Source organism: Bos taurus, chromosome 14 (assembly GCF_002263795.3).
Source record: "Bos taurus isolate L1 Dominette 01449 registration number 42190680 breed Hereford chromosome 14, ARS-UCD2.0, whole genome shotgun sequence".
NCBI lineage: Eukaryota > Metazoa > Chordata > Mammalia > Artiodactyla > Bovidae > Bos > Bos taurus.
This window is the reverse complement of record NC_037341.1, coordinates 65,141,637-65,158,091: the sequence shown is the minus strand read 5'-3', so window position 1 is coordinate 65,158,091 and position 16,455 is coordinate 65,141,637. Positions and strand designations below refer to the sequence as shown.

At 36.4% G+C, this 16,455-nt stretch overlaps 1 protein-coding gene across 34 annotated transcripts in view; it reads left to right on the top strand.

Annotated features, from left to right (window-relative positions):
- Window positions 1–16,455, top strand: part of VPS13B (vacuolar protein sorting 13 homolog B) — an 806,276-nt gene that overhangs the window by 101,477 nt on the left and 688,344 nt on the right. For all 34 annotated transcript variants that reach the window (XR_009490398.1, XM_059874347.1, XM_059874354.1 and 31 more), the window contains 2 exons: window positions 5,461–5,630; window positions 8,758–8,952. Coding sequence is in view for 33 of the 34 variants with exons in the window: in XM_059874347.1 (XP_059730330.1) it covers window positions 5,461–5,630; window positions 8,758–8,952 (365 nt within the window). In the remaining variant the exon portion in view is untranslated. The remainder of the gene's footprint in view (window positions 1–5,460; window positions 5,631–8,757; window positions 8,953–16,455) is intronic.

Sequence of the window (16,455 nt, the reverse complement as noted above, 5' to 3'; positions counted from 1 at the left end):
CTTCAGCCAAAGATTAGTGCCTGTAAAATCACGTAACACAGTGCCATAAATGCTTGGTATGTTCATGAATTCTTTTTTTGCAGCTCGTTTGAGTGTGTGCTCCATGTCAGTCATACTGATGAGTGATAGGACAGTATACCATTCAGTATCATAGTAATCGAAGTCTTTGCCCCAACCACTAATCCTGAAGAAGCTGAAGTTGAACGGTTCTTTAAAGACCTATAAGACCTTTTAGAACGAACACCAAAAAAGATGTCCTTTTCATCATAGGAAACTGGAATGCAAAAGTAGGAAGTCAGGAATTACCTGGAGTAAAGGCACGTTTGGTCTTGAAGTGCAAAATGAAGCAGGGCAAAGACTAACAGAGTTTTGCCAAGAGAATGAACTAATCATAGGAAACACTCTCTTCCAACAACACAAGAGATGACTCTCCACATGGATATCACCAGATGGTCAATACCGAAATCAGATTGATTATATTCTTTGCAGTGGAAGATGGAGAAGCTGTATACAATAAGCAAATGCAAGACCAGGAGCTGATTGTGGCTCAGAGCATGAGCTCCTTATTGCCAAATTTAGACTTAAATTGAAGAAAGTAGGGAAAACCACTCGACCATTCAAGTATGACCTAAATCAAATTGTAATTGTACTATAATTTGTACAGTAGATTGTACAGTATGAAGTGACAAGGAGATTAAAGGGATTGGATCTGATAGAGTGCCTGAAGAACTGTGAATTGAGGTTCATAACATTGTATAGGAGGTGATGATCAGAACCATCCCCAAGAAAAATAAATGCAAAAAGGCAAAATGGTTGTCTGAGGAGGCCTTACAGATAGTGGAGAAAAGTAGAAAAGTGAAAGGCAAAGGAGAAAAGGAAAGATATAACCATCTGAATGCAGAGTTCCAAAGAATGGCAAGGAGTGATAAGAAAACCTTTCTAAGTGATCAGTGCAAAGAAACAGAGGAAAACAATAAAATGGGAAAGGGTAGAAATCTCTTCAAGAAAATTAGAGATACCAAGGGAACATTTCATGTAGAGATGTGCACAATAAAGGACAGAAACAGGATGGGCCTAACAGAAGCAGGAGATATTAAGAAAAGGTGTCAGGAATACACAGAAGAACTATACAAAAAAAGATCTTAATAACCCACATAACCCTCACGATGTGATCACTCACCTTGAGCCAGATAGCTTTCAGTATGAAGTCAAGCGGGCCTTAGGAACCATCACTATGTACAAAGCTAGTGGAGGTGATAGAGTTCCAGCTGAGCTATTTAAAATAATAAAATATGCTGTTAACGTGCTGCACTCCATATGCCAGCAGGTTTGGAAAACTCAGCAGTGGCCACAGGACTGTAAAAGGTCAATTTTCATTTCAATCCCAGAGAAAGTCAGTGCCAAAGAATGTTCAAACTACTGCACAGTTGCACTCATCTCACACTCAGTGCTCAAAATTCTCCAGACTGGGCTTCAACAGTACATGCACAGAGAACTTCCAGAGGTTCAAGCTGGAATTAGTAAAGGCAGAGGAACCAAAGATCAAATTGCCAACATCCATTGGATCATAGAAAAGAGAATTCCAGGAAAGCATCTGCTTCATTGACTACACTGAAGCCTTTGACTATTTGGATCACAACAAACTGTGGAAAATTTTTCAAGAGATGGGTATACCAGACCACCTTACTTGCCCCATAAGAAATCGCCAACTCGATGCACATGAGTTTGGGTGAACTCCGGGAGTTGGTGAACTCAGAGAGGCCTGGCGTGCTGCGATTCATGGGGTCGCTAGGAGTTGGACACGATTGAGCAACTGAACTGAAGAAATCTGTATGCAGGTCAAGAAGCAACAGTTAGAATGAGACATGGAACAACGGACTGATTCCAAATTGGAAATGAAAATGTCTAGGCTGTGTATTTTCACCCTGTTTATTTAAGTTCTTTGCAAAGTACATCATGTGAAATACAGGCTGGATGAAGCACAAGATGGAATCAAGATTGCTGGGAGAAATATCAATAACCTCAGATATGCAGATGACAGCATCCTTAGGGCAGAACGTGAAGAGGAGCTAAAGACCTCTTGATGAAAGTGAAAGAGGAGAGTGAAAAAGCTGGGTTAAAAGTCAACATTCAAAAAACCAAGATCATGGCATCCGGTCCCGTCACTTCATGGCAAGTTTGTGGGGAGACCATGGAAAGAATGACAGCCTTTATTTTCTTGGGCCCCCATTCAAATGCAGATGGTGACTGCAGCTGTGAAATTAAAAGACACTTTCTCTTTTGAAGAAAAGCTATGACTAAACTAGATAGCATATTAAAAAGCAGAGACATTACTTTGCTGACAGTGTTCCCTGTAGTCAGAGCTATGGTTTTTCCACTAGTCATGTATGAATATGAGAATTGGACCATAAAGAAGGCTGAATGCCAAAGTATTGATGCTTTTGAACTGTGGTGCTTTAGATGACTCTTGAGAGTCCCTTGGACTGCAAAGAGATCAAACCAGTCCATCCTAAAGGAAATCAACCCTGAATATTCATTGGAAGGACTGATGCTGAAGCTCCAATACTTTGGCCACCTGATGTGAAGAGCTGACTTATTAGAAAAGACCCTAATACTGGGAAAGATTGAAGGCAGGTGGAGAAGGGGATGACAGAGGATGAGATGGTTGGATGGCATCACTGCCTCGATGGACATGAGTTTGAGCAAGCTTCGGAAGCTGATTATGGACAGGGAAGCCTGTCATGCTGCAGTCCATGGGTTCTCAGAGTTGGACACTACTGAAGGACTGAACTGAACTGAGGATAGTATATACAGAAAATGGTGTCAACATCAAATGCTGTGGAGGATGTGAAGAAGGCTAGATTACTGATTCATTGCTGCTAAGAATAAAATGGTATAGCCACTCCTAAGAACAGTTTGACAGATTTTTAAAAAACTTAACATGCAGCTGCCATATAGCCAGCAACTGCATTCCTGAGCATTTAACATAGAGAAATGAAAACTAATGTTCACACAAAAAAGAGTATATAACTAATTTTTATCATGTTATAGCCAACACTGGTAGGTAATCCAGGAGATTAGGGTGACTGTTTCATGACGTTGTCTTACACCCAGAATTCCTTATATCTTGTTTTCCTGCCATCTGAGGTACACCTCTCCTGCATGCTCAGTATTGACTCAACCTTACAGTGTCTAATTTTAATCAGTATCACGTGGGGTAAGAGAAAATATTAGGTATGTAGTTTCATTTAATGACATGGGTCAATCATCTCATTGACCCAAACTTAGTAGTGTGTCCTTGTACACAGCAGCCAGGGAGGCTGGAAAATATGTTCTCTAGAAGGAGTCCATACACTTGACTAAAAATTCAGATTTTTTTTGTAAAAAAAAAAAAAAAAGCCATTTGCAATCTCTTTGACAGTTGGATTATGCTATATACACACATACATACACACATGCATATATGTGTTTATGTAAAATGAATTATTTGAAGCAGTTTATCATTTCAGAAATAGGCCCTATGTAAAGAAACTGCTGCTAACTGACTTTATGCATGCAGTTCTCACTCTGAGTAATCAGCAGTTCTCTTCCACTCCTTTTTTTTTTTATTACTTATTTCATTGAAATGTAATATATGTACTGGAAAGCACACAAAATCTAAGGGTAAAATTTTGTGAATGTTGTAAACTTAGCCACATCTATATGATTAACCGTTCAGGATATGGAACCTTACCGGCACTGCAGGATACTCCTTGCCCTCTTTTGATTATTACTCTGACCCCCAAGGGTAAACACTCTCCATACTTAACCTAGATTTATTGTGCCATATTTTATTAAAAAAATTTTTTTTTAAATTTTATTTATTTTTGACTGTACTGGGTCTGTCTGTATTGCTGCATGTTGGCTTTCTCTGCTTGCGGCGAGCAGGACTAGCCTTCATCATGGTGTGCAGGCATCTGACTGCAGTGGCCTCTCTGGTTGTGGAGCACAGGCTCTAGACATCCAGGCTTTAGTAGTTGTGGCACACTGGCTTAATTGCTCTGTGTCGTGTGGGATTTTCCTGGACCAGAGATTCAACCCATGCTCCCTGCATTGGCAGGCAGATTCTTAACCACTGGAGTGTATGTATCTTTTGGCATGTTTTAGAACTCATGACTACGTAAGCACACAGTGTATACTCATTTGTCCGTGACTTTAGTTTACATTATGTTTGTGGTATTCATTCTCTTTTCCTTTTAGTATCCCCTTTTTTGAATATACCAAAGCTTGCTTATCCATTTTACTGATGATGAGTTTTTGGTTAGTTTGTAGTTTTTGGTTATTATGGTAGTGATGCTACCAAAATTCTAGCACATCCCTTTTGATAAACATATGTATTCATTTCTGTTGGGAATTTAAGAGTAGAATCACTTAGGTGAAGTGATTATATATGTTACCTTTAGTATGTATTTCCAAACTATTTTCCCAAGTGTATGTCAGTCAGAAGTGCAGGAGACCTTTAGTTGCCCTTGATCAGGGGTTTGGTCAGTTATGACTTACTGCCTCTTTTTGTACAGCTCATGAGTTGATAATGGGTTTTGCATTTCAAATATTGGAAAAAATACAAATAAGGTTGATATTTTGTGATACATGAAAACTATATGAAATCTAATTTTCATTTTTTATAGATAAAATTTTATTGGAACATAGTCATACTCATTCAGTTATGTTTTGTCTGTGGCTGCTTTTGTATACTGCAGTGGCAGAATAGAATAATTGTGACTAACTAAACTAACACACAAAACCTACAGTATTTTCTTTGTGGCTCTTTATAGAAAAACTTTGCTGGTGCATATTTACCAACTTTTGTATTCTTAGACTTTTTCGTTTTTGCTTTTTCAGTGGATGTGTAGGGCTACCACATTGTTACATTATTTGCGGTTATCTGGTATCTTAATGATGTTAACTAGCTTTTGATGTAATTTTTGGCCATTTGGATATGTTATCTTTTGTTTATTCAAGGCTTTTTTGCCCATTTTTCCATTGAATTATTCATTTACTTTTGATTTTTAGGTGGTTGTAAATTTTTTAGTAGGTTGCAGGCACAAATCCTTTGTACAGACACCTGTGTTTGTCTGTCTATCTGTCTGTGACAAGTATTTTCTTGTAGTCTATGGCTTGCATTGATATTATCTCAATGGTATTTTTATGAAAGGAAGCTATGGTTCTTTTAATGACAGATTAAGAATTTTTTAACATTTAATATATATTTAAAAATAGAAAACATACATTCTTATATAGCAAAGACATACATTTTCTAGAGCAAAGTAATTTATTCTCGTTAAAGGAAGCACTATTTTATAGCTGCTTCATTGTTGAAAAAGATTGACCTTCAAATTTGGAGAACTAATTAATTTGTTAGTTAACTAAGGAAATTATTTAAAAATAATTTTTCATTGAATTTTTATTATTTCATTTTAGATATTAAGGATGAAAGAGAAACAATGCTGAATCCTGAGGAAGTGGCATCTTTGGAGGAATATATTCCTACTCGACATACAAGTGTTACTCTCCTCAAATGCACCTTCACAATTTTCATGGCTGAATTCAATTTGCTGGATCATTTGCTACCTGTTATTATGGGGGAAAAGGTATACTTTGTCATTCACGACTTGTTTTCTCATATATGCATATTGTTGGTCCTGTGATATTGTAAGAGTAAGCTGTGTAAAAGAGTATCTTTTATATAGTTATCCATGATGATGTTAAGCGGTGTAACTATGATTGTTAATTCTTAGGAAATAAGATGAGATGGTTAGATAGCATTGGTGACTCAATGGACATGAATTTGAGCAAACTCCAGGAGATAGGAGGATGGGAAAGGACAGGGAAGCCTGGTGTGCTGCATTCCATGAGGTCACAAAGAGTTGGACATGACTTAGTGACTGAAAAACAACACATATAAATAATTAGATAGGTTAACCTCAGGCCAAAGCTCTATGAAGAAATGTTGAAGCACATGGGCATAGATATCAGATCATGTATAAGCTATGACTCCTTCGAGCACTTTGCTTTATATCTAATCTCTAAGCCTTGTTTTCCTTTTCTGAGAAACAAAAGAAAATTATAAGTTTTCATTTAGGCTGATAGTCTTCCACTAAAGAAGCAAAAAGTCTCAGATAGATTCAGATAGTTAATTACTTACATAGACAGCAAAAGCAAGTCAGTAATCGTGTCAGCTCATCTTGTCCCTTTCAGGACAACCCTGAATCTAGGGCCCACCTGACCTTCAGCACACATGGTAGGGTACCTTGTTGACAGGGATTCTGTTGCAAACTGCAGCCAAGCAGTTATATAGCCTTACAGTGTACTCTGAAAGAGTAGATGGAGAGCCCCCTGAAGGAGGGATGCTAATGAGAAACTTTCCCATAGCAGCATTTGTCAAGATGAGAAATTGAGTGAGAAATGATCTTTTAGCAGTTCTATTTTCCCCTGTTTTTGATAATATCACAGGATGCTCTGCCATTAGGTCTCTTGTGGTTAAGCCTTACTTTGTGGTCTACTTGGATTTTAAGATTGCCAGGGTGCTGCTTAACAGTTCCCCCAAAACACCTAGCTCCTAGAATGATTTAGAATATTAAATGAGATAATGTGTCTAAACCATTTTGCACATATTAGGAACCCAGTGATTATTACTGTGTTTGTTAACACTTACTTATTAGATGCTTAATATTTTAGGTCCATAACCAATGTATTGCTTTCTGAGTCTGCTATATACATATAAAGTATTATCTGTTATTTTTAATTTATTACTTTGGGGGATATATTTCTTTTCATGGTGACATAATGATTGCAGAAATAAAAATTGTCCTAACTTTAAATCAGAAGAGCTTGTGGAGGTATGGCAAAGAATTAGGATGCATTAATTTCATTTTGTGTATTTGTTCTCTGTCAGCCACTGGTAATTTATTCATCGTGTTGCTGGGTAAAGAGATCATCTGGGAAAATTTTAGTGGAGAAAAATTAAAATATGATAGTATAGACTTGGATTTTAAAGTAACTATGATTAATAAGTTGAAGAAAGAAACAAAAAAGAAGAGTTCATAAGATTTCACTGCATTAAAAAAAGAACAAAGTGAAATTCTGGAACTGAAAACACAAGCTAGAAAAAAGAGGATAAAAAAGATACACAATTTAATTGCCAATCAGAAGAAGGATAGAATGGCTATTTTAGAATCAGAAAATGTAGAGCTTAAGATAAGAGTTATGAGTAGAAATAAAAATAGTCATTCCATATGATAAGTGTTGACTCAAAGAGTGAACAGTAGATAATTAACAGATGATATGTTGAATGAAAGAAGCAGACATAAGTATATACTTATGTGTGATTTTGTTCAAGTGAACTTGATGGACAGACAGAACTAATCTGTGATGATTAAGGTGAGAACATTGGCTGCCCCTGGTGGGGCCCTACTAGTGTGCTTGAAATGTGTGGTGATTACATACATGGAAATTTGTTGAGCTGTATGTTTAAGATTTGGATGCTTACTGTATATTATATCTCAGTGAAGTGAAGTGGCTCACTTGTGTCCGCCTCTTTGTGACCCCATGGACTGTAGCCTGCCAGGCTCCTCCATCCATGGGATTCTCCAGGCAAGAATAGCGGAGTGGGCTGCCATTTCCTTCTCCAAGGGATCTTCCCGACCCAGGGATCAAACCCGGGTCTCCCACACTGCAGGCAGACTCCTTACTGTCTGAGCCACCAGGTGATCCTATATTTTAATAATCCAAAATAAAGTCCTTTAATATAGTAATTGCTCAATAAATGAAGGTTTACAAATTATTTGTGAGTCAGAAAAGAAGAATTATATGTCCAGCTTAGTTTTAGGCACAGTGTTCCTCAATAATGGCACTGTTGACCTTTTGGGCTAGAGAAGTGTCATGTAGCACTTACCATCTTTAGCCAGTGCCTGCTAAATGCCATTATGGTTCCCCTATTCTTATGATGAAAGACGGACAAAACGATTAAATTGCTCTTCCCATATATTTTCACATACCTTTGGCTGGAGGTCATACTGTTCCTCATTGAGAGTTACAGGTATGGAAATAAGTTCAAGGACCATAGTTGATGGCTTGCTAATGAATTTCATACCCTGGATGTGTGGAAATTTATCTGCATTTACTCCGAAGCTTAGAAAAATTCTGTTAACACTAAAAATTCCAAGCCTACCTTGAGATTCTTAGGACTTTATGAGCCTTTAGCATGTTTGCTATTAGTAGATATAATACGGATCAGAAATTTTTCTGTCCTACAAACTTTGCTTATTGTCAGTGTCTTTCAGATTGTCTAGAGTAGTCCACTTAGTCCTTTAGTCATCTAAATGTGAATAAAAGAAAGAAGAAAAAAACTCTGCAATATCTGGGATTTGGGGGCAAATTATCAAGTTAAGAAAATACTTTTAATGTACTGAGGCATGTAGTTTGAATATTCTAATTGACTGAAAAAATAAAAAGCTCTAGCTAAAAGGGTATTGATAATTTTGCAGTAAATAGGCCTTCTTTTAAATCTTTTTTATTTTTCTTAAATATTGGCACAACTTGAGTACTTAAAAATAGAAGGTGTTTCTGTTTGGTTATGGTAAGAGAGTCCCATAGGAAGACATCATTTCTAGGATAATTTGATGTCACTGCATTATTTGTCACTCTGAAGTGTCTCTAGAGGACATGGCATACCAGTTATTTCTCTGGAAATATTAAATGATCATTATTATTTTCCAGAACTCAAGTAACTTCATGAATACTACAAACTTCCAGTCTCTCCGGCCTTTGCCTTCTGTTCAGATATTGGTGGATAAAATTAATCTGGAACATTCTGTGCCGATGTATGCTGAACAGTTGGTGCATGTGGTCAGCAGCCTTACTCAGCCTTCTGATAATCTGCTTCATTATTGCTATGCACATTGCTACCTTAAGGTATGAAAAGTGAATTTTCTTGTGTATTAGTATGTGGTTGGCTTTTGGAGAATCAAATACATCTTTTAAAAAAAACTTTTTTTTGAGTTGTAATTTTACATAATTAGTACCCCATTAGATGAGATTTAAATAAGATATACCTATATAATCATTATTTAGTATAATTAACATAAAAATAAAGATGTCTCTGTATTAAAGATTTCTTCGATTATTTGGTGTTAATAGCTTGGGATTTATAAGATAATGGTAATTAAAACTTTTGAAGATTTTATGTATCATTGATTATAAGCAATGAGAAAATTTAAAACTAAGGATGTTTTAAAAAATTGATAATTTCTTTCAGGGGAATATTTATGTGAGACAGTGTTTTGCACAGTGGGGATAACATGTTTGTTTTTAGTCATTTTCCTGTTATTGAATCCATCTTAGTTTCTTAATGCAAAGGAAAAGTTTATTACTTTAAATCAAGTTGTGAAAGTTGATCAGTCGTGTCTGACTCTTTGTGACCCCATGGACTGTACAGTCCATGGAATTCTCCAAGCCAGAATACTGGAGTGGATAGCTATTCCCTTCTCCAGGGAATCTTCCCAACCCAGGGATTAAACCCGGGTCTCCCACATTGCAGGTGGGTTGTTTACCAGCTAAGCCACCAGGAAAGCCCAAGAACACTGGAGTGGATAGCCTATACCTTCTCCAGCGGATCTTCCTGACCCAGGAATCGAACTGGGGTCTCCTGCGTTGCAAGCAGATTCTTTACCGGCTGAGCTACCAGGGAAGCCCCTTAGATCACGTTATGTAAAGTTAATTGTTGGAGACTTTGTTCAGCTTTTCCATCGCTCTCTTTTATTTTTAAATAAATAAGTAATAACATCCAGTATCAGTCAGTCAGTTCAGTTGCTCAGTTGTGTCCAACTCTGTGACCCCGTGAACTGCAGCATGCCAGGCCTCCCTGTCTATCACCAACTCCTGGAGTTTACCCAAATTCATGTCCATCGAGTCAGTGATGCCATCTAACCATCTCATCCTCTGTCGTCCCCTTCTCCTCCTGCCTTCAATCTTTCCCAACATTAGGGTCTTTTCAAATGAGTCAGTTCTTTGCATCAGGTGTCCAAAGTATTGGCGTTTCAGCTTCAACATCAGTCCTTCCAATGAACACCCAGGACTGATCTCCTTTAGGATGGACTGGTTGGATCTCCTTGCAGTCCAAGGGACTCTTAAGTGTCTTCTCCAACACCGCAGTTCAAAAGCATCAGTTCTTCTGTGCTCAGCTTTCTTTATAGTCCAACTCTCATATCCATACATGACCACTGGAAAAACCATAGCCCTCAGCAGACAGACCTTTGTTGACAAAGTAATGTCTCTGCTTTTTAATATGGTGTCTAGGCTGGTTATAACTTTCCTTCCAAGGAGTACGCCTTTTAATTTCATGGCTGCAATTACCATCTGCAGTGATTTTGGAGCCCAGAAAAATAGTCAGCCGCTGTTTCCCCATTTATTTGCCATGAAGTGATGGGACCAGATGCCATGATCTTCGTTTTCTGAATGTTGAGCTTAAAGCCAACTTTTTCACTCTCCTCTTTTACTTTCATCAAGAGGCTGTTTAGTTCTTCTTCACTTTCTGCCATAAGGGTGGTGTCATCTGCATATCTGAGGTTATTGATATTTCTCCCAGCAATCTTGATTCCAGCTTGTGCTTCATCCAACCCAGCGTTTCTCATGATGTGTTCTGCATATAAGTTAAATAAGCAGGGTGACAGTATACAGCCTTGACGTACTCCTTTTCCTATTTGGAACCAGTCTGCTGTTCCATGTCCAGTTCTAACTGTTGCTTCCTGACCTGCATACAGATTTCTCAAGAGGCAGGACAGGTGGTCTCGTATTCCCATCTCTTTCAGAATTTTCTACAATTTATTGTGATCCACACAGTCAAAGGCTTTGGCATAGTCAATAAAGCAGAAATAGATGTTTTCTTGGAACTTTCTTGCTTTTCGATGATCCCGCGGATGTTGGCAGTTTGATCTCTGGTTCCTCTGCCGTTTCTAAAACCAGCTTGAACATCTGGAAGTTCACGGTTCACATATTGCTGAAGCCTGGCTTGGAGAATTTTGAGCATGACTTTACTAGCGTGTGAGATGAGTGCAACTGTGCGGTAGTTTGAGCATTCTTTGGCATTGCCTTTCTTTGGGATTGGAATGAAAACTGACCTTTTCCAGTCCTGTGACCACTGCTGAGTTTTCCAAATTTGCGGACATATTGAGTGCAGCACTTTCACAGCATCAGTCAGTCAGTTCAGTCGCTCAGTCGTGTCCGACTCTTTGTGCCCTGATGAATCGCAGCATGCCAGGCCTCCCTGTCGATCACCAACTCCCAGAGTTCACTCAGACTCTAGGTACTTAGAAATAGGTAAACTCAGATTTTGAGTAATACGTGTTTTTACTAAGCAAACAGACGTGTAATCTAAGTAGAGAAAGCATATACCAGAAAGCATATACCTAATTATGTTTTATGGACTAAAGGAAACTATGCCAAGTTGAATTCAAGAATAAGTACTAAAAATGCACTAAATTTTTTGTAAAGTATGAAAATTAGAGGACTGCAAAAATAGACTTTTGATTTTATTGGTTCATGCTTGATAGTTTGATATTTTAAATTCTTAAATATTTGTGTCTGTATAAAGAGAAACCAATTTAAAGATATTAGTTTTATATCACCTACAGGCATATTTAGATTTAGGACATTAAAATTTGACTGTTTTCAAAGCATGTATAATGGGAAAGCACATTTTTTAGATATCTATGCAAAGCTGATTTTTAAGATGATGGAGAATGAAATTCTACTCCCTTGATGGAGGAGTTGACAGTATTATGTTTTAAAGAGGTGTGGACACAGGATTGTATGATTCTTTAGGTGCCATTGTTGTAATGATCTATTACAAGTGTTTTATGTCATATGGAGAGTAGTAGAAGATATTTTTGAAAGTTATATACATAAAGAATATGTTACACTTGTACTTTTTTATTTATCCCCCAAATTAATACACTGAGGTATATTGGCACAATTTGAATATCAGATTATATTTTTAAGAATATCAGCCCTGTTTTATCAAAGCAAGTCTAGTTTTGGGCAGTTCTTTCCAAGGTATTATACTTACATGGGATTTATTCATTTGGTAACTGCTGAGTTTTTTCTGTATTGCAGATACTTAGCATTAAAAATGAGTTAGGCATGCCCCATCCTCAAGGAAAACCATTACCAAAGCTATTGGTCACCAATATGATTGTCATTCATGCTGACATAAAAGTCATTGGTAATATATTAAATGCTCACTTGAACTTCCAGGGAAGTGTAAAAGTTAAAGTGTAGTCCAGATAAAATTATGTTTTGGGAAAAGGTCTTCACTCCCTTTTTATCTAGTTGTCGTTTATATTTTAGTTAGTTTGACTCCAGCTGTAATGGAAAAGTTAAATGTCCCAGGAAGTTAGTGTTGGGCATAGTATATGTAGAAAAACTTTTCATTGATGTTAAGAATTTTGAATACTCTAAAAATAAAGCCTTGAATGTTGATAATTTGATTGCATTTAAAAAAATTTAATGCATTTCTGATACTTCTTCAGGAAACTAGTACATTTTAAAACTTTAAGGATTTGGTAAAGACTTAGTTTTGTGACTATTTGGAACTGGCTAAAAATAGCAATTTGTTATAAAGTTTATAGCAGTTCATGTTACTTTGGAATGATTACTATAACCTTTGAGGAAGTTTTCAGTTTAATTTTCACTATTACAGTCTTAAAATACTATTGTGAAGGATTTAAATGTCTATTTCATGTGTTTGGCATTTTGAAGTCTAATTTTCAATTAAGTACTCATGCTTAAGTTTTAATCTGTATATGTAAATGTGAATCTGTTGACTATGTGACAGGATAGTATATTCTTCCCCCTGCATGTAATGACATTTATTAATTGAGAGAGTTGGCATGGAAAGAAACATACAGATGGAACTTTCATATGTCTTATCAAGTCCTGTTTATTTAAATGCTAAACCCATCTTTGAATATGTGTGGAATCAAGTAGCTAAGACATTTGCAAGGCATCTGAGGTTTGAAGCATATAAAAAATAAATTAGTGAAAGCATTCTGTAAATTATAGAAAAATAGATAAATTTAAGGCCTTGTTGCATAGGGTGGCAAAGAATCGGACATGACTGAGTGACTAACACACGTAGACACACAGGCCTTGTCACTCATAAGGATCAGCTATGGCAAATGCTTCAGAGAGATCAGGAAGTTTCTAGTAGGATTGAAACCCTTTGACTTTCTTGGATTTGGGAATATTTGATATCAAGTAAAGAGCTCTCCCTGGAGATGTCAAGGAATTGTGCTTTCATATATGGCTGGTGGATGTATAACTGGTATCATTTGGATTTTGAAGGATTTCATAAATTTGAAAACACACATCCATTCCAGTTTTCAATATATATACTATAGTAGGGCCCAGCTTTTCTTTGAAGGTTCAGATACTATTTTAGGCTTTGTGGGCTATGAGGCAAAATTTAGGATACCGAATAGGTACTTAAATAAAGAGAACAAATTTCCATGCATTTGAGTTGGCAGAATTAAAAATGCAGGATAGGACTCTCTTTTTGTAATATAGTTTTACTAATGAGGAGAATGAAATTCTTTTTCTTGGGATAGTTCAGTTCAGTCACTCAGTTGTGTCCGATACTTTGTGACCCCATGATCCACAGCATGCGAGGTCTCCCTGTCCATCACCAACTCCCAGAGTCCACCCAGACCCATAGCATTTACCCAATCGGAGTGTAAACTAACTTAGCGGTCCCAATCATTAAATCAGTTGTAAATATACACGTATAAAACTTATTCTTAGCTTGTAGGTAGTACAAAAACAGTGCTTGGAATTTGACTTGTGTGCTGTAGTTAGTTGACCCTTGTCTTAGAGAAATTTTTGCGTATACAGATATGTACAACTTGAGGTCTATAAATGCCCACATGAATAGTTCTCTGTAGCATAGTTTTTGTTGGGAATATCAGGAAGCATAATAGTATGTATAATGTGATGCCATTTATGTAAATTAAGAAGATAAAATAGTGCTAAAGATTGTCAGATATAAAAGGGTTTATAAATGTGTAATAAAAGAGCGGGATGCATTCTGATCTCCTGAAAGATCGAGGCATGATGGGGGGTGGGGTGCATAGTGTGAGGGTCATGGTTCAGGTAAACTTTAGTTATGTAGTAAGGTTTTTAATTTTTAAATACCTTTATTGAGGTAATTTGAATACCATAAAGCCACATTTTTTAAAGAATAGAAATTAATGATTTTAGTCTTTTCACAGAGTTAAAGCAACCATCACCACTATCTAGTTCCAGAACATTTTTGTCACTTCCCAAAAAGAAAGCATTAGTATTTACTCTCCATTTACTCCTCATACTTCTATAAACACTGATCTACTCTCTGTATTTGCCTAGTCTGGATATTTTATATAAATGGAATCATACAATGTACAGTCTTTTGTGACTGGCTTCTTTTCACTTAGCATAATGTTTTTCAGAGTTCATCCATGTTGTCACATGTATCAGTACTTTATTCCATTTTTATGAGAGAATAATACATTGTGTGGATATGTGCTATATTTTTTTATGCATTTATCTGATTGGTGGACATTGTGTTATTTCCAATATTTAGCTGTTCCGAATAAGATAGCTATGAACATTTCTGTATAGTTTTTGTGTAAACACAAGTTTCATTACCCTTGGGTGTATACCTTGGTGTGGAGCTGTCTGTTCTTTAACATTTTTAGGAACTGCCAAACTTTTTTCAAAGGGATTCTTGCTTTGTTTTACTGTCCCAGTAGTAGTGGTTCAATGTTCTTCCCCACATCCTCACTGACACTTGTTACTGTCTTTTTGATTTTAATCATCTTAATGATTGTGAACTGGTGTCTTCCTGTGGTTTTGATAAATTTCCCTAGTGACTAATGATGTTGAGCAGTTTTTTTTTTCATGTGGTTCTTGGACATTTGTATATATTCTTTGGAAAATATTAAAATCTTGCCCATTTTAAAATGAAGTTCTTTTGTCTTTTTATTGTTGAGTTACGAGCATCCTTATGTATTCTGAAGGCTTTTATTTCATTAATGCTATAGGTGACAGCATGACAATATTCATTTAAAAAATCTGGGTGATGAAAAAATTTCTTATTATTTATTGTTTCCTCACTTAAATTTTGTTGGAAAAAAATTGGGAGAAAATACTTAGTTTTTCTGCATAAGGTATCAGTTTCAGTCCAAAGTTTATTTTTGTTTCAATGAATACGTGACTAGAAACTAGATTTAGAGGGCTTAAGGAATGAGTAGGCAATGAAAAAAATGTAGCATTTTACAGCCTACTCTTTAAAGATTTTTGTTGATGCCAAATGAGAAATGGAATTTCACTAATGGTTGGAGGGGAGAGGTATTGGTAAGATTGTTTTTTTCCTTTAAGAGTAAGTGGAGACTCAACCGTATATTTTTGGATAGGGGAAGGAAGGGGTAGGGTGAGGAAGTAAGGCAGAGTGGAATTGTGAGCTAATAGATGAGCTAAATCAAATGAACCATCATATTGCTGTTCCAGCAATAGGTAATTCTGAAGAAGCCCTTTGTGCTTTTTAGACTTCATTTTCCCCTATTTAAGAAGTGGTGATTTAGTTCAATTGTTCTCTAATAGAATTTTTTAAGACATGGCAGTACATGTTTAACTTTTCATTTAACGTGATATGTAAGTCATCTTTCTCAAGTTGGTCTTTCCTTCAGCTGAGACTTCTATTAGTAGTTGCACTTAATTGCTTCATACATTGTTTTTGCCTCAGATTATTGGTTTGCAGTGTTAAGTACTTGTATTGAATTTCTAAGTTTATGAACAGTCCTGATGAAAACAACCTCAATTCATACAGTGCTGATTTCCCTTTTTCTGGATAAAGTATCTGTAATCTTGACCAAATGTTGTTGACAGGTCATTTGGTTATATAGGTATTGCAAATCTTTGCGTCTTATTGCTATGATTTAAAAGAGTTGAAAATTGGTTATTTTGAAATAATTATTTTTGATGTGGTAGATGGGCCCTTTTTCACTATAGTTTATACTTTAATGTTACCTGGAGTCCTCTCTGGGTAGTACGTAAATTTAGTAAAAGCTTAAAAAAATTACTGAATAATATTCAGGACTTTCTCCAGAGTCCTTTGCAGTTCTGAAAACAACCAGCAGGGGATCTCCTCAACACCCAGTTTCCATCTGAATACATTAATGATAGCATCTGTGATTATACTGTTGGGACATTTATAGACTATTAGAAAGGAGCTTGAGAGAGTTCTTAGTTGAACACAGATGATCTAGTTTGAGAAAGTTTTACCCTGATTTGTACTTTAGAAATATTTGGCAGTTGGGCATTGTTTTAATAATCATACTTTGTATCAAGTGGTATTGATAATTATAAATTTCAGAAACCTTTAAA